Raw genomic sequence first — 25,074 nt, 5'->3', positions numbered from 1 at the left:
TAATGTTTTGACTATTTTGGTATGGCAAACCAGGGCATGGCTTATATTATTAATGGTAGGGCCCTGAGGAGTGTTGCTCAGCAAAGGAACCTAAGGCTGCAGGTACATAATTCCTTGAAAGTTGTAGGGAGCCTTGGAGTTGTAGGGAGCCAGGGTGGTGGTGAAGGCGTCTGGCACGCTTGCCTTCATTGTGCAGTGCATTGAATATAGGAACTGTGCTTGTCGTGTTGTGGCTGTACAGGAATTGTTTAGGCCACTTATAGAATACTGCATTCAATCCTGGTCTCCCTGTTACAGGGAAGATGTTATTAAACTTGAGAGGGTTCAGAAAAGATGTTGCCGGAAATGGAAGGTTTGAGCTATTTGAGAGACTGAGTAAGCTAGAGTTACTGGCCAAATATTGGGGCTAGATTAGTTTAGGATATCTGGTCAGCATGGACGAGTTGGACCAAAGGGTCTGTTTCCATGCTGTATACCTCTATGACTAATTGTCTAAATTGAAATTCAAGTCATGTTTATTTGAAATGATTTTAAAAGCAGTCATGACAGATGAGTTATTGGTGGCAGTAAAGGTTATAATATATTGCTTGATACAACATTGTTTGCCTAAGGTACCAAACCTACTCAGTTAAATAGAGCAGGAAAGCAGCATTACCGGCAGGTTTCCATAACATTACTCAAATCAGACTGTGCTAAAGCTTTCCTTTCTTCTGTTCCCATCTATACTGTACCCTCAAAAAATGGTATACAGTCACAACTTCCTATTTAACTGAGTTTCATAACATACGTGTTTCCAATTTCAGACTTGTATTCAGCCAATCCCTTATATCATTGGATTTAATTGAAGACTTTCTGGAGATGGCAAACAAAGAGAAGTCAGAAGATAAATCTGAGATTTATAAAGGTAAATTTTAAATTCATTGTTCACTTGAATTAGAGTTTAGATGCAATGCATGTAATCCTTTGGGCTGGCTTGAATTTTGTATTCAGAATTGTGGAATTAGACAATTAATCGAGAAATTTTATTTCTTTAGAATAAGACACATGATTATATTTAGGACTGATATTGAAGATGTACTTCCTGGGCAATTGTGTTGAGTTAAACTTTCATGTGTCAGTGCTTCAGTATTTTATTTGACATCCACTTTGGTTCATGTTTTATACTTTCTTGTTTGTTGTGTTTCTGCTCATGACATGAAAGATTCTCCTTCTCACCCACTCCCTTGCCTAAGATGTTGTGATCCTTGGGTTAAGCCACCATCATTTGCCCTTCCCTCTCTACTAAGAGTGCAGTCCTACGACCTGATAAGACAATGACAACCTTCACCTGACCTTAAGCACTAGCTTTTAACCTAGAGATTTGATATTTTCTTACACAATACCAGGTTATTGTCCAACAGGTTTAATTGGAAGCACTAGGTTTCGGAGTGATACTCCTTCATCAGGTGGTTGTTGGACTATAACCTGGTGTTGTGACTTTTAACTTTGTACGCTTCAGTCCAACACCGGCATCTCCAAATCATGATATTTTCTTCTTTTGCTTGAGAGCTTCCATTTAAATATGACGGAATGGGCAAATTTCAGCATTAGTTACAGTAATGTGAGGTGTGCAGTTTAATTACGAGAAAAGGCTGAGGGACTTGAGGCTGGTTTCATTAGAGAGAAGAAAGTTGAGAGGTGACTTGATTGAGACATACAAGATAATTGGGGTTAGATAGGGTGAACAATGAGAGTCTTTTTCCTTTGATGGTGATGGCTAGCGCAAGGGGACATAGTTTTAAATTGAGGGTGATAAGTGTAGGACGGATGTCGGAGGTAGTTTCTTTACTCGGAGTAGTATGGGTGTGGAATGCAGTGCCTGCAACAATAGTAGACTCGCCAACTTTAAGGGCATTTAAATGGTAATTGGATAGGCATGTGGAGAAGAATGGAATAGTGTAGTTTAGATGGGTTTCGGATTGTTTCATTGGCACAACATTGAGGGCCAAAGGGCCTGTACTGCACTGTAATGTTCCATTATATAAATTTATTCTGGATTTTGACTGGGTGTCATATGGACTTCCGTTTGTATTCGGGGGGATTTAATGAATAACTGTCTGGAGTTTTGAAGCCATGACTTCCTTTTAATAAACTAATATGTGTGTGTGTGTGTGTGTGTGTGTGTGTGTGTCTGTCTGTCTGTCTGTCTGTCTGTCTGTCTGTCTCCTTGTGGTAGTGATGGGAATTTGTTTCCATTGTGGGAGAGATTTATGAATGGAGAGATTTATGAATGGACAGACTAAGCAAATTTAATGCTCAAATGCTTACTGTTTCGAAGTAACAGGATTTAGTTTTTGCTTGAGCTAAGAACAATTTGGAAAGCTTTTGTTTTCAGTTCATAAAAATTCTAATTTTAAGTTAGATGTACAAAGTAGATTTTGGAAAAAAAGGAGTTCCTTCCAAACAGGCTACCTCAGTGTAAAGATTTTAGTTTGAAATTTTCAAACTAGAGCTGTTTGGTTAGAGCCCTGAAGGGGTTATTCGAAACTGAGCAAGTTTAAACTTAGTTGTGTATGAATCCAGGAAAAGGCTACCAAGCTCTCATGACTGGGAATTGAAAGAAACTGTTAAGTTAAACTTCTGATAGAGAGGTGAAGTCTGTCTAGTATTTGATTCTGAAAAGTGGTATCAGGATCGTATTTTTGCTCTTTCAAAATTTCAGTTGTTATAAATTGATTTGTTCTATTTTATTTTTCAATTTTTATTTTATTGTTAAAATCAAATCTGCAACATTGTTTGTTTGTTTTCAGAGAAAAACAATTTTGTATTTAAAAAATGATTATCAAGCCAGACTTTGTCCATTACTGACATTAACATTTGTAAGGCTTTGGTGAAACTTGATTGGATAATGCTTCTTAGACTCGTCCACAGTTTGTTTGTATAAACTATGATCTGCCTTGCCTAGCACCGTAAAAATAGGATTGGTGATTAAATCCCTTGAGTTTGTTCACTAGTCAAAGAAGAGAAAGTGAGGACTGCAGATGCTGGAGATGAGAGTCCAGAGTGTGTTACTGGAAAAGCACAGCAGGTCAGGCATAAGCCCTTCATCAGGAATTCCTGTTGTGCTTTTCCAGCACCACACTCTCAACTACTAGTCAGCGAACTCTGATTGAACTCCACATATCTTCAGCCCATATCTCTTCAGGTTTTGAACAAAACCACTAGGTTTAAATAAAACTTTGCTCTACAAAAAGAAGTACCAGTGGAAAAGATTTCCAAATTTCTGCCACCCTTCTAGTTTCAAGTTTTAGACAGTGCTACATTCTAGATAATGAAACTGGGGAATTAATTTCTTCCCAATTACATAATCAATTTTTCGTAATCTTTTGACAGTTTCAAATTCTCCCTGAAATTGTGAACTCCAAAGAATGTGAACTCAGTTTTTATAATGTCTTCTGTTATTTAGTCTTAACCATCCTGTAAGTGTACACTATACTCCCACCAAGACCAACCATTACTAGCCTGAGGTACTCCTCCCAAAATTGGGTCACTGAGTATGATCTATCCAGAACTTTGCATAATAGAAGTATGACTTTTACTTCCTTGTCTAATGTTAAGATACAAAGCTAGCATTCAGTTAACTTGATTGATTTGTTTTGTGGCTGTTAAAAACATAGGAATAGAAGTAGGTTATGCAGCCCCTTGAGCCTGTCCCGCTATATGATGAAGTCATGGCTGATTTGTGGCATAACTCCACATGCCTTTGGCACATAAACATGTGGACCTTCAAGTATTTTTGGACCTTCCACATTTCTAGCTTTTCATCAAGTCTTCTCTCCTTTTTTTATGTCCAACATGCATAAAATTCTAACTGCCTAAGATGGAATTTATTTGCCACCTTTGTCTATTTTCATCTGTGTAGCTTTACGGTTATATCAAGACTGGTTTACAATACCACTTATCCTTGTCGTCATCAAATTTGGACTTTTTTTTTTATTCCATCATCTGAGCTGTGATAAATATGGTAACTAGTTGATATCTGAACACCGATGTCAGTGAAGCACCATTCGTTACATACTTCCACTTAGTACTTACCCATTATCTCTACTTCTTGTGACCCCCAATTTTCTAATTAAGGTAATAGTTTGTGTTGAGTTCTTTGAATTTTAGTAGCAGCATTTAGAAGTTATAGGAACGAGAGTAGACCATTCAGTCCCTTGAGCCAGTTCCACTGCTCACTGAGATCGTGGCTAACCTATAGCCTAAATCCAGATATCTGCCTTTGCTCTATATCCCTTAAATTTTTGCTTAACAAAAATTTATCTGTCTCAGATTTAAAGCCAACAACTGATTCTGCATCCATTGCCGTTTGTGGAAGAGACTTCCAAACATCTACCACTCTTAGTGTGTCGAAGTGCCTCCGAGTATCCCTCCTGAATGACCTGGCTCTAATTCTCGGACTATGCCTCTCTAGTTGTGGAATCCCCAACCTTGGAAATAGTTTATCTTTTATAAACCCTGACTTTTCTTATTAATATCTTGAATACTTTTATCAGATCACCCCTTGACCTTTCAAATTCTAGAGTGAGCTTCCTAATTGATCTAAACTCTCTTTATAACTTAATCTCTGAAGTCCAAGTATCATTCTTATGAGTCTGTTATACTCCATCGAAGGCCACTGTATCCTTCCTCAGGTGTGGTGGTCATATTTGTTCACAGTACTCAATGTGAGGTCTAACCAGGCTTTTGTATAACCATAGCAATAACATCTGCATTCTTCTAGTGCAGTCCTCTAAATATAAAGCTCAGCATTCTGTTAGTCGTCATGATTACTTTCTGCACATTCGAGATATTTTAAAGATCCATGCACCTGAATTCCTAGTTTCTTTTGACATCCACTGTACTTTACCATCCTTTTTTGATCCAAAATGGATAGCCTCTTATTTGCTGACATTTTCTACATCTGCAGCAGTTTTGCTCATGCACTAAGTCTACCAATGTCAATTTGTAATTTTATGCTCTTATCTACATTGGTGCAATTCTACCTAATTTTGTGTCATCAGCAAATTTGGAAAAATAACTTTGTATAATGTGAATAATTCAGACCCTAACTCATCCCTCTGTGACATCACTGGTCACCTGCTAATTTAAGTACCTACCCATTATCCCTACTTTGTCACCTGCCACTCATTCCCAGTCATGTCAGTAATTTGCTGTCAATTTCGTGGACTTCTACGTTAGTTAGCCGTCTGTTATGTGGGACTTCTATCAAATGCCTTGCTGAAAGCCATATGAACAACATCCATAGGCATTTCCTAGTCCACTACGTTAGTTACCTCTTCAAAAACTTCTGTGTGGTCTGTCAGGAATGACCTAGCTGTTACAAATCCATGTTGGCTCTCCCTGATTAGCCAGAAATTTTCAAGGTCTTCAGTTAAACCATCCCTGATTATCGACTTCAACAATTATCCCCGCAGCTAAAGCTAGCTAAATTGACCCTAATTCCCTGGAGTTTCTCTTCTGGCCATCTTCAATAGAAGACTGACACATGCAGTTTTCCAGTCCAGGGGATCAACTCTTGTGTCTAGAAAATTCTGAAAGATTATAGTTAGGGTGTCTAATGCCCTTGGATAGAAACTGGTTTGTCACCCTTCAATTCCATTAATTTCCTCATTACTGACATTTTGCTTGTGTTAATTTGATTCAGCCCCTGTTCCTGATCCACTACTAATTTCCTCCAGGGCTTTCAACGAGCTTTTCTACTTTTAAATACTGAGTCCAAGTAATTATTCACCATATCAGCTATTTCCCCATAGCCAGTGGGGACTGTCTTTAGTGGGCCAAAATTGCTTCTGCCCACCCACTTTCCTAGGCACATTCTTTCCAAAGTTCCTTTCAGTATTTCTTATAAGCTACTTTATGGCCCTTTGGTCTTTCTATCTTCTCCATTCAACAGGATCTGTGCCATTTCTTTCCATTTTTCTATGTCCTTGTAGTTTTAAACTATCCCTTTTTCTCTTTCTTGTCCAATTTGTTTTTACTGTGAATCAGAGATTTTCCTTCTTGGAGTATAAACTGTTAAATGTTTAAACATCTTCACTGTTCTTCAGTTGGTTTTTTAGATTAGTTTAGATTACTTACAGTGTGGAAACAGGCCCTTCGGCCCAACAAGTCCACACCGACCCGCCGAAGCGCAACCCACCCATACCCCTACATTTACCCCTTACCTAACACTACGGGCAATTTAGCATGGCCAATTCACCTGACCCGCACATCTTTGGACTGTGGGAGGAAACTGGAGCACCCGGAGGAAACCCACACAGACACGGGAAGAACGTGCAAAAACTCCACACAGTCAGTCGCCTGAGGCAGGAACTGAACCCGGGTCTCTGATGCTGTGAGGCAGCAGTGCTAACCACTGTGCCAAATAGGTTTACCTATGAGCAAATTTACTCAGTTGGGTGTCTGTCTTACCTAAATCTAAAACTCTAGCAACCGATTCATCCTTTTCATTTTTAACTGCTAAATTAAAATTCCCCACTGATACTATCTGACTTTGCTACACATTTGCCTGAGTTTTTCATTTATTCAATCTAGCACTTCAGAGCTGCTACTAGGGGTCTTGTACGTAATACTTTCTGCAGTTTTATATCCTTTACTGTTCCTCAGTTCCACCCAAATGGTCTGCACTGAATTCTTCCCTCTCATTACATCTTCCCTTACCATTGAATTAATTTTGTTTCTAATCAGTCAGACTACTTCACCTCCTGTGCCACTTTCCTTATCTATCCTGTAACCTTATAACCTGGTTTAGTTAAATCCCAGTACTGATCATCCTGCAGTCGAGACTTAGTAAAGGCTACAATGTCGTTATCTCCAATTTGATTTTGTCCTTGCAGTTCATTTAATTTATACCGTTCTGTTCCTTTATTTGGGCCAAGCAGTGTAACCTGTCCTTCAGTGCTAATGCTTTCTTCACATGTTCATTATTTCTTTCCTTCGGTTTAATTAATACACTTACAGATTTGTCATTCCCTGATGTACATGAAGTAGGATTCCTGACTTTTCCTTTATTCTCTGACTTGTTACTTGCTTTTGAAACTGGATTGACTTGCCCCTCCGTCTCACCTCACTTCTCCCTGTTTCTTTCCCCCTGACTCCTGGACTCGAAACCTCAACTCTGCTTTCTGCCCAAAGATGCTGCCAGACCTGCTAAGTTTCTCAAGGAATTTTCTGTTTTTCAGATCTCCAACATCTGCAGTTCTTTGTTTTATTATAATACTGTGGGCAGTTTTTGTCCCTTTAGTTATTCAAAGATATTTCATTTGAGAAAATTCCAAGAAGGTTCACAAGGATGATCCCGGGTATGGAAAATGTGTCTAATGAGCATAGATTAAATAGGTTGAGACTCTATTCATTGGAATTTAGAAGAATGAGAGGTGATCTCATTCAAACGTGGCAAATTCTTTCTTGTTTCTCTCATGGGAGAGTCTAGGACCAGAGGGCATTGTCTCAGACTTAAGAGGCAGCAATTTAAGACTGAGATGAGGAATTTCTTCTTGAGGGTTGTTAATCTTTGGAACTCCTTGCCACAGAGAGCTCTGTGGGCAGAGTTCTTGTGTATATTTGAAGTTGGATTAGATTGTTGATCAGTAGGGGAATCAGGCGTTATGGAGAAAATGCAGGAAAGTGGATGTCAGAAATGTCAGATCAGCCATGATCATATTAAATGGTGGAGCAAGCTTAAAGGGCTGAATGGCCTACTTCTGTTCCTTTTTTTTGTTCTGTTATGTGGATGGATAAAACAGCAGCTGTAGGAGCATGCAAAAAATCAAATTCTTGGCTGAATTAAGTGTGAAATTAGTCTGAAGTGAGTTGTCGAATTATCTAAAAGCAACGAAGAGGAGGTTGTGGTTCAGAACTACTTAGAGTAATACTAATGAAATGCAAGGATTATGGTTGAGGAAAGGTTTGAAAATAAAAGCTTGTTTACTTTTTTCATTTTTACATGCATTTAAGTGATTGACTTTTGGCTGTGAAGAAATGTTTTCTATTTTGGGCATCCAATGTCAAGCTAATTAGGCACAGAGAAACAATTCCTACTCTGGCCTGACTACAGCCTGCATTATGAAGGATAATTCCATCGTCTGTGCCCATTCTGGGAATTTTCAGTTAGGGCTATAATAGGGATAGTTCAGTTATTTGTGCATACAGGCTATTAATTTGACTAGGCCATTTGGTATCTAACATCAAATGAAAACTGATGCAAGAAATGAGACTATTCGGTAAACCGTATTGTTATAAGCTTAATCTTATTCTTGCAGTTGCTGAGTTAAGAACTTCTCTTATATCTGTTGAAATCCATATAAACTCCCATCATGTGCACAACCCTTGTCTACGTGCTAGAAGAATTCAGCCACATTTTAGATTAGATTACTTAGTGTGGAAACAGGCCCTTCGGCCTAAAAAGTCCACACCGACCCGCCGAAGCATAACCCACCCAGACCCATTCTCCTACATTTACCCTTTCGCCTAACACTATGGGCAATTTAGCATGGCCAATTCGCCTAACCTGCACATTTTTGGACTGTGGGAGGACACCGGAGTACTCGGAGGAAACCCATGCAGACACAGGGAGAATGTGCAAACTTCTCGCAGTAGGTCGCCTGAGGCTGGAATTGAACCCAGGTCTCTGGCACTGTGAGGCAGCAGTGCTAACCACTGTGCCACCGTGCCCATGATCTCCCTCTGACAATGTCATTATAACTACCCCTGATTAAACCTTATCTTTCTAAATGAGGATTAATACTCCCTTTAAAATTTTCTCCCAACAGTTTCTCCATAACTGATGTGAGACTCCCTGACCTTTTTATTTCCTGGTTTATCTCTACCACCCGATTTGAAAAGTGGATCACGTTTGCGGTCATCCAGTCCGCTGGCACCTCTGCTGTGGCCAGGGAAGAGTTAAAAAAATTGGGTCAGGACATGTCTGATACTCTCTCTCATCTCTCACAACAGTCTGAGATACAACTCATCCGGACCAGGGGATTTGACAGCTTTTAAGTCTGCAAAATCTCTAATATCTTCTCACTTCCAGTATCGACCTGCTCAAGAACCTCAGTCTACCTTCCTGAATTCTGTACCTACCTACTCCTCCACCTCCTACTGAAGACAGATGTGAAGGACTTAATTAATACTCTACAGTTCCTCCGGTTCCATGTCCCCATTTCCTCCTCAGTCCTTAATGGGTGCTACTCTTTCCGTGGTTATTCTTTCCAGTGAATTGCATGTTTATATAATTAGGGTTGTCCTCAGTCTTGCCTGCCAGTGTTTTTTTTATGCCCTTTCTTTGCTCTCTAATTGCTTTCTTTAGTCCCTTCGTGCACATGCTGTACTCCACTAGGGCCTTCTTGAATTTCTTCCCTCTGTACTTATTATCTGCCTCTCATTTCCTTTTTATACAGTTCTGAATATTCCTAGATATACAGGTTTGCTGGGCTTGTTGCTGCTACATTTCACCCTAAAAGGAACAGTTGGACCTGTACTCTTTCCCAATTTCTTTTTATATCCTCCTACTGTTCTGTTGTGCATTTACCCTGAAATAGCTGTTGCCAGTCTATTGTGGCCAGATTCTGTATTACTTTGATAAAATCTGCCTTCCCCCATCTTTCTTTTTTTTCTTGTCACAAGCCACCTTTTTTCTGTGGCCTCAGAAATACCTGACTGTTCCCCTAACAACTAGTGCATCCCCTCACTATCACTCCTACTTGCTTCCTTCCTATACAGGCTGCTTTTGATGTCCAGAAGCTTGGCTTTGTTTGCACTCGTGTTAGGAACTGACACGCTCCTCTTCCAAAATAGAAAGCTGCTTTATAAGCAGGACCCCTGGGGTCTCCAGCATTACCTGCTGAATTCTCTTCAGCTACCTGGTGATCACTCATTTGTTTCTTCAGTCCCTTGACCTGCAGTGTACCCACCTCCCCAACCATGCCATCCATTAACTGTGTCTCGAGGATGTGCCATATTGTGTCCACCCACTGCTTGAGCTTCGAAACCTGGTGCTCATCTTTCTGCAGTTCGGAGTGCTTTCTGCACGCGTGGTCATCTCCGATGCCAGTAGGATCCATGACTTCCCTCGTTATCAGGTCAAGCACCCCACTTGGCTGACCTCACCTGCGATGACTTGAACTTGCTTTGTCTTCCTTGCTGACTTTTTGAATTGTAGCGAACTCATTATTAACCGGCACCTGTGGGACCAGGAATGTGCCGGTTGATCAAGAGGCCCACATGATCTATGTAAATACGTGCTCTAGAATAGAAACCTGCTACAGGGGTATATACATGACTCTTCTACTTGATTTACAGCATAAATGATTTAAATAATAATGCAGCTATGCCTTAAATAAAACTTACGGCCAGAAACCCTCCTTTCTTGCACCTTCACCTGATTACTTGCACATCATAGAGATCATGATAATACAGTAAACTTTTGGTGTTTGAGGTATATATTTTTTGCTAGTTTGAGTGCCAAGTTCAAAAGATGCCAGATAAAACACATTTTGCTGTACTTAATCTTAAAAATACTACATTTGGCTCAACTTCAATCACCTTTTATTTGCCCTCCTTTCCTTATCCTTGGTGCTTCTTGGCTAATCCTATAATAATCTCCCAGCTGTTCGGTTTTGGTTCACTCTTGCCTCTACTAATCTGTGAAAGTAGTTAGGAAAACAAGACAGCAGAGAAAAACAAAATAAACATGGCCCTAACTCCTACACATACTAAAATATGGTGTAACTTCACCAGATTAATTCATTTTAATGTGCCTGATATTGTTACTGAAATTCTTTCCTGCACTTCTATAATATCAGGATCAATTTCCTGACTTGGTGGTAATGGTTGAATGAGGGGAACTTATTAGGGCAAGTGGTTACATATTGTGGTTCAGTGCAATTCTGTTACTGGTAATGGCCCACAGCACCTCATTGGTGCTCTGTTTTGAGTTGATAAATCTGCTCTAAACCTAAGCCATTTAGCTCGATGAAGGTTTTCCACAAATAGTGGCCTTAATCTCCAAAATGACTGTGTGATGATCAGTTAATAACAGTGCAGATTCATCTTGGACAGGCTGATTGGTGAATATGTAGCCATATAGGTTTATTACTTTTTATTGGTTCTTGCAGACCCATATCTTTCAAGACCTGGTCAGTAATGGTACTGTTGAGCCACTTTTGGTGATGGACAGTGAAGGCCCTCATCCAGAGTACATTGTGTGTTTTCTACCCTCAGTTCGTCTTCCATTTGGTGTTCAACATGGAGATGTTCACCATCAACTGAGGTGAGGGCAGGGGTAGGGTGGTTTCCTTGCCCATGTTTAATCTGGTGCTACAAGGCTTCATGGGGTCCAGAGACAAGTTTATTATTCAGAGGGAAACTATCTCCTGACTGTGTGGCACAGTAGTACACCCTCTGGGGTTACCATGCCAGTGGGACAAGACATAGGGTGGTGTCTGGGATGTTGTCTTTAAGAAATGATTTGGTGATTAGATTTTGTCAGGCTGGTACTTGACTGGTCTTTGGAGCAGTTGATTTGATTTTGGCACATGCCCCTGGGACTTTGCAGGATTGCCAGGGCTCTGTTTGCCATTATTATTTGTTGACTCAGTTCATGCTGGGTCATTCCTTTTTGACTTTCCATAGAGGTTTGGTACAGCTGAATAGATAGCTAAGCCATTTGAGAGGGCACTGTTGAGACAACGTCAGTGTTACATCTAGGCCAGACTAGATAAGATTGAGCTTTTCTTCCCAAAAGGGCATTAGTGTATCAGATTATTTTTATAACAATTGATAGTTTTATGGTCACTTATCAGAACTTTTAATTGCAGATTTATTTATTGGACTTAAATTACTGTTGTAGCATTTGAATCTTTCCCCAAATCATTAGCAACAGCCTTAGGATTGCTAGTCCAATGACATACCACTGTACCACTGCCTCCTCGACACAGCCCCAGGAGCATGCACCAAAACCTAAATAGCTGTTCCACAGTCCAGTCAAGCAATAGCTTGACAAAACCTAATCACCAAATCATATCCTCCCAGGTAGCTTTGAAACCCTGCTGTTTTGATCAGTAGTATTTCCACATTTAGCCTCATTAATTGACTTATGGCATAATCTTTAGCAAAATAACAATATTTCCCATGTTATCTTCTACGCATGCACAAACGTCTGTATTTTCCGTGGGAATAAATTGGTTTGTTAGCTTTTCTTTATTCGTTCCTGGGATATGACATCACTAGATAGACCAACTTTTATTGTTTATTGTTTATCCTTTATTGTCTGGAAGTTGGTGGTGGTGAGTGCCTGTCTTGAACTCTTTGGGTGGTGTTAGGAAGGGTATTCAATGATAGTGAAAAAACTAAATAGTTCCAGGTCAGGAATGTGTATGGCTTGAAAGGGAACCAGCAGGTTATGGTGTTGCCTTGGATCTGTTGCTCTTGTACTTCTAGATGATAGTGGTTGTAGGTTTAGAAGATGTTGTTGAAGGAGCCTGGGTAAGTTTAATACAGTTTATCTTGTAGCTGGTAAAGGTGGTAAATGGGCCACTTTGATCTGGATGTTGTTAAAGCCTCGCTTATACAGTTAAGTGGCCACTATTCAGTAACATTCCTGATGTGTGGACAGGCTTTGGGGAAACAGGCCATCAGGTACTTTTTGTAGAACTCCATAAGACCGCAAGAAGCATAAGCAGAAATTGGTCATTCTGTCCATTGAGTCTTCTCTGCCATTCACTGAGATCGTGGTTGAGCTGATGGTCCTCAGCTCCACCTCCCTGCTTTTCTCCCCCCATAATTCTTGATTCTCTTGCTAATTAAAAATCTCTCTTAGGCCAGATGTACTTAATGACTCAGCCTCTACAGCCCTCAGTAGTTACAAATTCCACAAACTTACTACCACCTGCGAGAAGAAATTCTCTCCTCTCTGTGCTAACTAGTCCACTCCATACTCTAAAATTGTCTTCTGGTCCTATACTCTCCTACAAGGGGAAACGAGCTGTCTGCATTAACCTTGTCAAGCCCTGTAAGAATCTTGTATGCTTTAATAAGGTCACCTATCGTTCTTGTAATCTTTTCAATGAGTACAGGTCTAGGCTCTCAAAAGAAAATCCTTCCATATCTGGGATCAACCTAGTGAAGGGGAACCAAAACTTTCTGACTAGTGCCTTGTATAGCTTTAGTAAGACTTCGCTATTTTTATATTCAACTCACTTTGAAGTAAAGATGACAATCCATTTGCGTTCCTTATTACCTGCTGAACTTCAATACTCGCTTTTTATGCACCAGTATCGCCAAATTCCCTGTGCTGTAGCTTTGTGAAATTCTTCACTGACCAAATAATATTCAGCTCGTGTTATTTTTGCCAAAGTGCATAACTTTATTGTATCCCATCTAAGTTTTGCCCACTTGCTTGTCTATATCTCTCCATTAATTCTGTCATCCTCCCTACCTGCTTCCTACCTATTTTGTCATCTATAAACTTAGCGATAATGTATTCATTTTTAATGTTTATTTTAAATAATTGTAGCACCAGCACTGATATCTGTGATAATGCACTAGTAACAGGTGAAAATGCCTTTATATTAGTTAGCCAATCCTCTATCCAAGTTAATGAGAGCCTTTAGTGTCAGGAGAAATTTATTAAATACCTATCATGTGGTATCTGTCAAGCAGTTCTTGAAATACAAATATATTACATCTACCGGTTCCTATTTATTTAGCTTAGATTTTACCTTATCATAGATTTGGAGGGCATGATTTTTCTTTTGTGACGCCATGCTGATCTCCTTGATTTATCTTGCATGTTTCTAAATGCTCTGCTATTGCATACTTTGTAATAGACTGTAAGATTTTCCCAATAATTCCAAATTTGACCAAGCTCTTGCAGGCTACAGCATTGAAATAACTGGTCCAGTTCAGTTCTGGTCAGTGGTTACCCTCAAATATGTTGCTATTGAGGGATTCAATGTTAGTAATGCTTTTGAATATCAGTTGGTGATGGTTAGGTTTTGTATTGTTGAAGATGGTCTTTACCTGAAAAGAGAGAATCTACTAACAGTATTTGAAAGACAAAGTGAACTTTCACTGTCATTGTAAATAGAATATGAAGTGCAAAAGTCGATGGTATGTTTGGTTTCTTTCTTGTTTTTCAAGGAGGCAGCTTCGTTTTAAAATACTGCTGTGTTCAGCATAATCAATTTGGTGATTTGCCACCCAAAAGGAACTTAATACATTCTGCATTCATATTGAATAAATAAACTTTAACCCAATGAATTAAAGGTTAGTGAACCATTGCCTTCCAGCAATCAGCTGTATGCCTTTTGTACATCTGGCATTGGGTAATGTTGTTTCGCAGCATAATTAAACTACAGCTGTTCTGCATTTCAGTTCTTTTGTGATTAGACCTTAGAAGTTTGATTCCTGAAAGTATTACTTTGGGGATGCAATTTGTCTGAGAGATTGTTGTCCAGTAATTGCATGGAAGGAATAAAAAAAAAATAAGGTTAATGCAGTAATTTGGAAGGTTAAATGTGTTTTTTCTTTTGAAATTAGCTGTTATATAAAGACAAATATAAAAGGATAGTTACTAACTTGAAAAATTATGTCCTGTTTTCCCATTCAAGTCCCTTTTGATTTCAATATTGGGCATGAAACTTTAAGATTTGATGACTTGAACTGTAGTCATAAAGCTTTTAGTGGAAGTCTGGTTGTGAGATATAAAGGATGTGCTAGGCACTTTCTCAAATTGTGGCTTGCTATTTACAGAGTTTAATTTCGTGAAAAGCTCTGATTTGACATGACTAATTACTGCTGAGTTCTTTCTTCATACAGTTTTTATTTGACTGCTTAACCTCTCCATTTGAATTCAGTTCAAAAATAGAGAGACAGAAAAGGCAGAACAGATATTTCGATGGTTGCTAACAGAATCATTCCAGAAGCCTTATAGTAGATAGGAGGGATGCTGCTTCATTCACTCTTGAAGTATGACTTAAGGGATTTGTATTTGAAGCTGTAATTCTGTGTGGTACTTAGTCCTCATTTTCCCTCTCAAAATTAACAGAGCTGAAGAACCAACGGAGACTCTCTATTTGCAGAATACTTTGCTGGTTTGATTGAATGAAAACAATTGGAAATACAAAAGGATTTTCTGTCTGTTTGTTCTCGAAATTTAAAGGTTCTGGCCTGTCAATTGAATTTCAGCAGGATGCCATGACTTGGAATGACTAGATGTAACATAGAGCTGTCAGTATGGTCTAAAATTGAAGTCCCATAATTATTGTAACTTGTCTGGGACTCTGCAATCATTGCAGGTGCAACTTGCTAGCAAGGCAGGCTAGTTAAGCTGGCCTCTGCTGATGTAAAATATTTTAAAGTACAGTTGGTTCTGATGTAACGATAGCATGGCTTCATTCTCGCGCAATCCAGCGTTATAAGAAAATCTGGCAATAGCTATGCCATTCAAACTAATGGGGCCGGAATCGCATTATAGCCACAATAGAGTCATAGTCATAGAGTTGTATAGCATGAAAACAGACCCTTTGGTCCAACCCGGTTCGCATTCTACAAATTACAGTCTAAACTCTTCAATCGCACTAAAACAAATGCATGCGAAAGAAACATGCATTATAGCAGTACAGACTGTATTTGATTTGATTTGATTTATCGTGAAAATACAGTGAAAAGTTTTGTTTTGCAAGCATTACAGGCAGATCATAGCAAACAAGGACATACAAATGCACCTGGATAGAATGTTTTCTGTGGTGCATCTGTAAAAGTTGTTGAGGGTCCTTATGGACGTGCAGAATTTCATCAGCTGCCTGAGGAAAAAGAGGCATTGTTGTGCTTTCTTGATCATCATATCTACATGGGAGGTCCACGACACATTTTTTGGTTATTGTCACTCCTAGGAACTTGATGCTGTTGACCCTTTCCACTTCAGCTCTGTTGATCTAGATAGGGTCATCTCTTGTCTTCCTGAAGTACAACCATAAGATATAGGTGCAGAAATTAGGTCATTCAGCTCATTGAGTCTGCTCTGCCATTCAACCATGGCTGATACGTTTCTCAACCCCATTCTCCCGCTCCCCATAGCTCTTGATCACCTTGATCCCAAGAACCTATCTATCTCAGCCTTAAATATACTCAATGACCTAGCCTCCACAGTCATCTGTGGCAATGAATTTTATAGATTGACTACTCTCTGGCTGAATAAGTTTCTCATTATCTCTAAAAGGCCTTCCCTTTAGTCTAAGACCATGCCCTTGTGTCCTAGTCTCTTCTACCAATGGAAATATCTACCCTTTTCCAGGCCATTTAGCATTCTGTATGTTTCAATTTAGATCTCCCTTCATCCTTCTAAACTCCACAGAGTATAACCCCAGAGGCCTCAAACATTCCTCATATGTTAAGCTTTTCATTCCTGAGACCATTCTCATGAACCTCCTCTGAACACGCTACAGGACCAGTACATCCTTTGGTGATATGGGGCCTAAAACTGTACACAATACTCCAAATATGGTTTGACCTGAGCTTTAGAACTTCAGGAGTACATCTGTGCTTTTATATTCGAGTCCTCTCAAATAAATGCAATCATTGCATTTGCCTTCCGAACTACTGACTCAACCTGCAAGTTTACCTTGAGAGAATCCTGGGCTAGAACTCCCAAGTTTCTTTGCATTTCTACTACTGAATCTTTTCCCCATTTAGAATATAGTCCATGCCTGTATTCTTCCCACCAAAGTGCATGACCTCGCACTTTTCCACATTGTACTCCATCTACCAGTTCTAGCCCACTCTCCTAACCTTCTGCAACATCCCCACTTCCGCAATGCTACCTGTCCTGTTACCCATCTTTGTATCATCTGCAAACTTAGTCAGGATATCCTCATTCCTACATCTAGATCGTTTATGTATAAAGTGAAAAATTGTCTCAAAACTGACGTTTGTGCTACACTACTTGTCACCGGCTGCCATCCTGAGAAGGATCCTTTCATCCCCATCCTCTGCTTTCCACCAGATTGCCAAGTTTTTGTCTATGCTAACAATCTATCTCTGACACCATGGGTCCTTATCTTTCTCCGGGAGAAAGTGAGGTCTGCAGATGCTGGAGATCAGAGGTGAAAATGTGTTGCTGGAAAAGCGCAGCAGGTCAGGTAGCATCCAAGGAACAGGAAATTCGACGTTTCGGGCATAACGTCTCTTTCCTCGTTCCTGAAGAAGGGCTTATGCCCGAAACGTCGAATCTCCTGTTCCTTGGATGCTGCCTGACCTGCTGCGCTTTTCCAGCAACACATTTTCAGCTCCTTATCTTACTCAGCCTGAGTGCAGCACCTTGCCAAAGGCCGTCTTGAAGTCCAGGTGGAAAACGTCCATCAGCTCTCCTTGGTCTAACCTGCTAGTTACTTCCTCAAAGAATTCTAGTAGGTTTGCCAGGCATGACCTCCCCTTGATGAAACCATACAGACTTTCTGTATTTTGCCATACACTTCCAAGTATTCAGAAATCTCATCCTTCACAATGGATTCCAGGATCTTACCCATGACCAAGTTTAGGCTAATTGGTCTGTAACTTTACATCTTTTGCCTTACTCTGTTTTTAAGTAGGGGTGTCATGTTAATATTTTTCCAGTCCTCTGGGAACCCCCCCCCCCGATTCTAGAGATTCCTGAAAGATCACCCCGATGCCGCCACGATCACTTCAGCTATCTCCCTTCAAACTCTGATGTGTAGTCCATCTAGTCTAGGTGATTTTTCTAGCACCTTTTCCTTGATAATGGCCACTATACTCAGTTCTGCCCCTCACACTTTCGAATTTCTGAGATATTAAGAATGCCTTCCATAGTGAAGACTGACATGAAGTAAGTAATCAGTTCCAAAGCCATTTCCTTGTTCCCCATTACTATCTCTCCAGCATCATTTTCTAGCAGCCCAATGTCCACTTTTACCCCTCTTTTGCCCTTTATGTATCTAAAGAAACTCTTAGTCTTCCTTTACCTTACTGCCTAGCTTACCCTCATATTTAATCTTCTGTCTCCTTATATTGTGTTTTTGCCCTCTGTTGGTCTTTGTAAGCTTCCCAATCCTCTGGTTTCCCACTACCCTTCACCACATTGTATACCTTCTTTTCTGCTTTTATGCTGTCCCTGATTTCGAGTTAGCCGTGGTAGCCTCATCCTCCCTGTACCATGCTTCTTTTTCCTTGGGATGAATCTCAACTCTGTTTCCTGAATTACTCCCCGAAACTCCTGCCATTGCTGTTCCAGTGTCTTTACTGCTGGGCTCCTCTCCCAGTCACTTCTACCTGCTCTGTCATGCCTCTGTAGTTGGCTTTATTCAGCTGTAATACCGTTACCTCTGATTCTATCTTCTCCCTATCAAATTGCAGAGTGAATTCAATTATATTATGATCACTGCCACCTGAAGGGTTCCTTCACCTTAAGCTCCTTTATCAAATCTGCCTCATTGCACAACAGTGAATCCAGTATTGCCTGCACCAGAAAGCCATCTCAGACATTCCGCAAATTCCTTTTCTTGCAAGCCACAACCAACTTGATTTTTCCCAATCCACCTGACCACTGTAACTTTTCCTTTCCTACACATCTTTTCTATCTCCTGGTGTATCTTGCGCCTCAGCTCCTGACCACTATTTGCAGGCCTGCACATAGCTTCAGCTTTGGTTCTTTTACTTGCAGTTCCTCAATTCTACCCACACAGCCACACAGATTCTGCACCATGTGACCCTACTTCGTTTGTTACTATTAATTTAATTTCATTTATTACTAATAAGGCAACCCAACCATTTCTGCCCACCTGCCTATCTTTTCGAAAGCATGTATATCCTTGAATATTAAACTCCCAATCCTGATCCCCCTGCATCACGTCTCCATGTTGCCTACCACGTCATATCTACCAATTTTGATCTGCGTCACAAGCTCATTTAACATTTATTATACTACGTGCATTCTGATATAATGCCTTCAGTCCTATATTAATTGTCGCTCTTCTCATTGTGATTCATTTGTCCAGTGTGCTTGAAGTTTGATTGTTAACTCTTTCCATACACTGTGTCCTATTTGTGTCTGTGCTGGAGATTTTAAAACTTTTCCTGAGTTCTGCACTCTTACCACCACCTTTAATTCAGGTTTTCTAATTTCCCCTGTAACTGAGCTCCTCCCGCCCCATTTAGTTTAAAATCCTGTCTATAGCCCTAGTTGTGTGATTCTGCGAGGACCGTGGTCCCAGCACAGTTCAGTTGAAGACTCTCCCATCGGAACAGGTCCCTTCTTCCCCAGTACTGGTGCCAATGTCCCATGAATTCAGTGTTTGGCAAGTATTTTTTTTCAAAAATTGAGGTGTTTCATTAAGATGAATGTAGCTTTATGGACAGGGAAATAAATGGATAAAAACTAGGATATAAAGTTAACTAAACACAGAACTCAGACAGTCCGAGGACAATTACTGTGGAAATATTCTTGATGCAAATAATGAAAGGCAAGATTCCTAATTGGGTGGAACTGTGTAGAGACTTCGCTCCAGTTATAAGTGCCGAAGTCACATGGACAGAGCAAATGATATTCTCTTGTCACATGTTGTTGCAGTGCAGAACAAAGCCATTTGCCAATTGTATCTGCTTCAGCTCTACAAATGAGCATCATGACTTGGTGCCATTCTGCTCTCTTTTTCCCATACCCTTGCATGTTGTTTCTTTTTAGATAATCATCCAATGCCCTCTTAAATGCTTCACTTGAGCCTGTCTCCACCATACCTTCACACCTGAACCACGCATGAAAAAGACTTTTCTCGCAGCACAATTGCTGCTTTTGCAAATCATTTTAAATCTGTTTTTCCCCCCCCCTCTCTTAATTCTTGATATTTTTACAAGGGGAAAGAACTTCTTGCTATCCATCCTATCGAGCCCTCTCAAGTTTGAAAATTAGTTCTCCACTTCGCCTCCTCTCCATAAGATGTTCTTAGCATTTCCAATCTGTTCCCATAACTGAAGTTTCTCATTCCTGAAACCATTTTCTTAAATCTTCTGTACACACTCCAGTGCGTTTATATCCTTCTTACAGTGAGGTGCCAAGAATTTCATGCAGTACACTAATTGGTATTTAACAAGAATCTTATGGGGGGGGATCCAAGATGGCAGCGACTCAGCAAGTCTGAGTCTACAGTGCTCCTCCCAAGACTTGGGCAAAGTGGGCCACCCGCCTCCACCACACTCTCCAAATCATTTAAAATAGTTTTTACTTAATGTAATTAGTTGCTCAGTACTAAATTTAAAGTCTGGTCTCCTGTAAAAATGACTAGGGGGAAAGGAGACCGCAGTACTCAGCAGGCAGGAGCCCCACCCCCTCCCTCCCCAGCTGCAGCAGAGGTGTCCGCAGCCGCCCCGGGGGACTTGCCTATGGTGGCGAGCCTTGTGGAAGTAATCTCTAAACTCAATACGAAGATCGATGCCTTCATTGACGAGTCCAGAAGCCAGTGGAATTCACTCTCGGCTGCTCGACAAAAGCATGGCCGAGACATTGAGGAATGGAGGGGCGGAGCTAAAGGCCGCGACCTCTGAGACCACAGCAGAATCGGCCATGGATCGGGTCTGGACTCTCGAACAGCAAGTCCAGACCTTGGAGAATCACATTGACGACCTCAATGTTTGCTGGGCCTTCCTGAATGGGAAGAAGGAGGCCAGCTTACAGTGTTCCTTGAGCAGTGGCTTCCACAGCTGTTAAATCTGGAGGCTGGATCAGGCCAGGTAAGGGTGGAGTGGGCCTACCGGGTTGCAATGCGTGGGCCCGGCTCGAACCAGCGCCCCTGCCCAGTCCTGTTCCGGCTGCAGAGCTACAAGGGGAGGCAGATGCTTTTGGAAGCTTCCAGAAATCTTGGGAAAGATCCCCAAGCCATGATTTATAAAGGATCCAAGATCATGTTATTTCAGAACTTTTCCCCAATTTTGGTCAGAAAGAGGAAGGTGTTTGATGAAGCAAAGAAGCGTTTAAGGGGCTTAAACATTCAGTACTCCTTGTGCTACCCAGCTATGCTACACTTCAGCCATGAAGGGTTCGTGTATAACTTCGGATCACCGGAGAAGGCCAGTGAACTTTTGGACTCCCTTAGATAAATTGTAAGAGTTAATTGATGTTATTCTGCCCAACCCCCACCCTGGTTTACCCCCTTGTTTTTCCTTTCATTAGCTTACTGTTTAATATTATCTCTGGGGGGGTGGGAAGAGGGGTTTATTTATTTATGCTTAACTTAGCGATGGTATTAACATTACCAAATATATCCAGGTATTTGGTGTGGGGGGGGGGGGGGGGGGGGGGCGGGTAGGGTACTCATTTCCTGAAGAAGGGGTTATGCCCAAAACATCGATTCTCCTGCTCCTTGGATGCTGCCTGACCTGCTGTGCTTTTCCAGCAACACATTTTTCAGCTCTGATCTCCAGCATCTGCAGTCCTCACTTTCTCCTACTCATTGTTAATTCTAGCTCAGTAGTATATTTGAATTTTCTTTATCCTATCGTGGGGTGCCTGGGTCAAGGGTGGGACACTGGTTGGGAGAGGTTATGATGGATTTTTGGAAAGGAAGTGATGCCCACTGGGAACAAAGGGGAAGATCTCTATTTAAATACGTTTTATATTTTTTTATTTAGTTTTTATATTACATTGATCTGAATGTATTAAAGAGCCTTTATTTTTGTAAATTTTATATGCTCTCTGCTCGGGATGTTTTGGATAGGGTTTCTTCTCCGGAGGTTCTTGGACTTGCCCAGACGATTATGTTTAATCGGTCGATTAAATGGTGCACCTGGAATGTTAAGGGGAGTAATTCACCAATCAAAAGGAAGAAAATATTATCAAACCTCAAGAAAGAAAGCGTTGATATAGTTCTCCTATAGGAGACACATTTATTGGATAAAGAACACCTGAAATTATGACATGGAAGAGATTATTTTCTATTCTCTCTTTCTGAGCAAGGAACAACATTTTGGTAAACTGGCTGGCTGTGGGTCCTTATGGACTTTCGAGTTGGCACAGAATAATTATGAAATATGCTCCCCCTGACTTTGTTATAAATATGGTGCACCAAAAAAAAACTAATTACTCCATACTAAAAATGGCAGCCCTTCTTGAATTACACAAATACAGACAACTCGGTCATCCCAACAAGGGCTTTTATTTAATTGAGAGGGTGAACCTGGCTGGTCCGGGGCCCCTTAAGAAAGGAATCCTGCACGAATACGGGTTTTGTTATGATCTGATGTTAACACCTTCCGAGTATGTATATCACTACTCAATTTCTGTGCAATCCGGTTTTTTTTCTCTTTAATAATGTAAGAGATTTAATCATACACTTTGGTTAGTTGTAGGTTAGGTGAGTAGTTAGTTGAGTTTTGTTTTTTTTTCTCGGTATTTTTTTTTCTGTTTGATAGATTTTGGTTATTATTTATTTAAGATTTAATTGTATATTAGTGTTCATACTTGGGGTGTTTTTTTTTAGTTTTCTTTTGTAAACATGTAAAAAACATGTTCAATTTTCAATAAAAATATCTATTTAAAAAAAACAAGAATCCTTTGCACATTCAGCCTAACCTTTTTATTCTTGTACTCTATATCCCTATTAATAAAGCTTGGGTACTGTATTGTCACAACTTATATTGCCACCTTCAATGGCTTGTGTACATGTAGACCCATGTCATTCTGCTCTTACACTCTATTTAGGGTGATAGCCTCTCATGTTATGTTGTCTACTTCCTACTCAAATGTGTCACCTCTCGCTCAGTGTTGAAATTTATCTACTATCTATCCACTTGGTCAATACCTTTTTGAAGTTTTACACTCACTTTACAGTTTACAATGTTTCCAAGTTTCATATCACTGCAAGCTTTGAAATTATTTCCGAAACATAGAGATCTGGATGATTAAAGTATATATATGGAAAAGTAAGGATCCCAATACCAGCTGTGGGAACTCCACTGCAAACCTTCCTTCAGCCCCAAAAAAGAAAAAATGGTATTCTGACACCTGTCAAATTATACTTCACTTTAAAGCAAGAGAGACAGTAATTAGTTGTGCTGCTGCTACTACAGAATACATTGATAAATGTATATATAAACCTAGAAAATGGGCAAAAATAGCCCAGAGTAATTAGACAGCAGTAATTGGTCACAACAGAATATAGAAACCGACAGAAAAACATGACCTGAAATAATCAGGTGGTGTCCAGCATGTGGAGAGAAGAGAGAGTTAACATGGAATGTGTTACTGGAAAAGGCAAAAATGTAACCAGTCTAGCAAGTGCAAGAGAGCTGGCCAGAAAGAAAAACAAAAGGGAAGGTGTGTATATGGATGGAGGGCAGGAGGGCTCAAAATACCGAAGGACGGTTTTATAGTGCAAGGCCAAAAGGAATATATGGGATGTAAAGACAAATTTTAAAAAGGTTTGTCTAGAGGAAATGTAAATGTCTGTTATTGTTTCCTACTCTTCAACCAATTTTGCATCCACGTTGCTATTACTTGTCTTTATTGAGCTGTAACCTTTCTGGTACCTCTTCTTTGACTAGAAAAGACTGAAAGGGGACAGCTAATGCCTCTGCAAATTCCATTCTCCCTTCCCCCGATAGGCTTGGATATATTTCATCCAGTCCTGCTATCTTGTCAACTTTTAAGTACCAGCTGTCTAAAAGCGCTTCTTCCATAGCAGTTTTAAGCCCGTTTTTTTGTCAGTTTTCTCCTCTGTCATCAAGACATAAGTTGCATCTACCTTTGGTGAAGACAAATGTGAAGAACTCATTTAATACTTCATCCATGCTCCAATTAAGATTTCAAGTTTTCCACGAGGTTGGCTGGTAGGCTTGTCTCATAATTCATTTTTACTTCCCTTCACTGCTTTTGACCAGACCTGGAAAATTCAATTGACTTTACATCCATCTTCTGCCATTCTTGCCCTCATGCAATTTTAATCCAAATTATTTTCCTCTTTGAGTATTTAACCCCTCTAAAAATGGAAGTAATAAGCCAATATACCACTTATTTTCATGACTCCCTTGACCATATTTTTCACACTTTGCCTATTATAAGGGTGACTGCAGTCTGTTTCATGGTCTTGTCACGACATCTTCCTTACTCCGTAAGCAAGGATTTTCCCCACTGGCTGGTAGAGCTCTTGGTATTTTCCCCTCCCTCACGAACCCATTGCGATTATATGATCATACGATATAGGAGCAGACTTAGGCCATTCAGCCTGTCAAGTCTGCTCCACCATTTGGTCATGGCTGATATATTTTTCAATTCCATTCTCCTGTTTCTCCTTGTAACCTTTGATCCCCATACTAATTAAGAACATATCTATCTCTGTTGTTTCTCTCTTCCTCTTGTCCTGTTATTTTTTTCTACCCCACCCACCTCAATATTGAGCGGAATTTCTGGATGTAGGTTTGCTCACTGAGCTGGAAGGTTCATTTCCAGACATTTCGTCAGCCTACTAGATAACATCTTCAGTGGGCCTCAGGCAAAGCACTGCTGGTAAGTCCTGCTTTCTATTTAAATCTTTGGGTTTCTTTGAGTTGGTGATGTCATTTCCTGTGGTGAAGTCACTTCCTGTTCTTTTTCACAGGGGTGGTAGATGGGGTCTAACTCTGTTTGTTGATAGATCAATCAACAAACACATTGAGTTAGACCCCATCTACCACCCCCTGAGAAAAAGAAGAAATGACATCACCAACCCAAAGAAACACAAACATATAAATAGAAAGCAGGACTCACCAGCAGTGCTTTGCTAGAGGCCCACTGAAGATGTTACCTAGTAGGGTGACGAAATGTCTGGAACTGAACCTTCCAGCTCAGCGAGCAAACCTACATCCAGAACCTCTCTCCCACCCTCCCCCCACCCCCCCAACTCCAAGCTACAAATCTTCTCAAAACACGCTGTGAACTGATGTTCTTACTTCACTTCCATCATGATGCCACCACCAAGCAATGCTTCCCTTCAGTCCCTTTTCAGCATTCTGAACAGGCTTCTCTTTGGTCTACTCTGGTCCACTATT

At 40.4% G+C, this 25,074-nt stretch overlaps 1 protein-coding gene across 5 annotated transcripts in view; it reads left to right on the top strand.

Annotated features, from left to right (window-relative positions):
* The window catches only part of atrx (ATRX chromatin remodeler), a 230,120-nt gene that overhangs the window by 162,826 nt on the left and 42,220 nt on the right, over positions 1 to 25,074 (top strand). For all 5 annotated transcript variants that reach the window (XM_060832473.1, XM_060832472.1, XM_060832474.1 and 2 more), the window contains one exon: positions 804 to 904. In XM_060832473.1, coding sequence (XP_060688456.1) covers positions 804 to 904 — 101 coding nt within the window. The remainder of the gene's footprint in view (positions 1 to 803; positions 905 to 25,074) is intronic.

This window comes from Hemiscyllium ocellatum, chromosome 11 (genome assembly GCF_020745735.1).
Source record: "Hemiscyllium ocellatum isolate sHemOce1 chromosome 11, sHemOce1.pat.X.cur, whole genome shotgun sequence".
NCBI lineage: Eukaryota > Metazoa > Chordata > Chondrichthyes > Orectolobiformes > Hemiscylliidae > Hemiscyllium > Hemiscyllium ocellatum.
The sequence above is the reverse complement of the archived record's forward strand: the minus strand, read 5'-3'. Positions and strand labels throughout refer to the sequence as shown.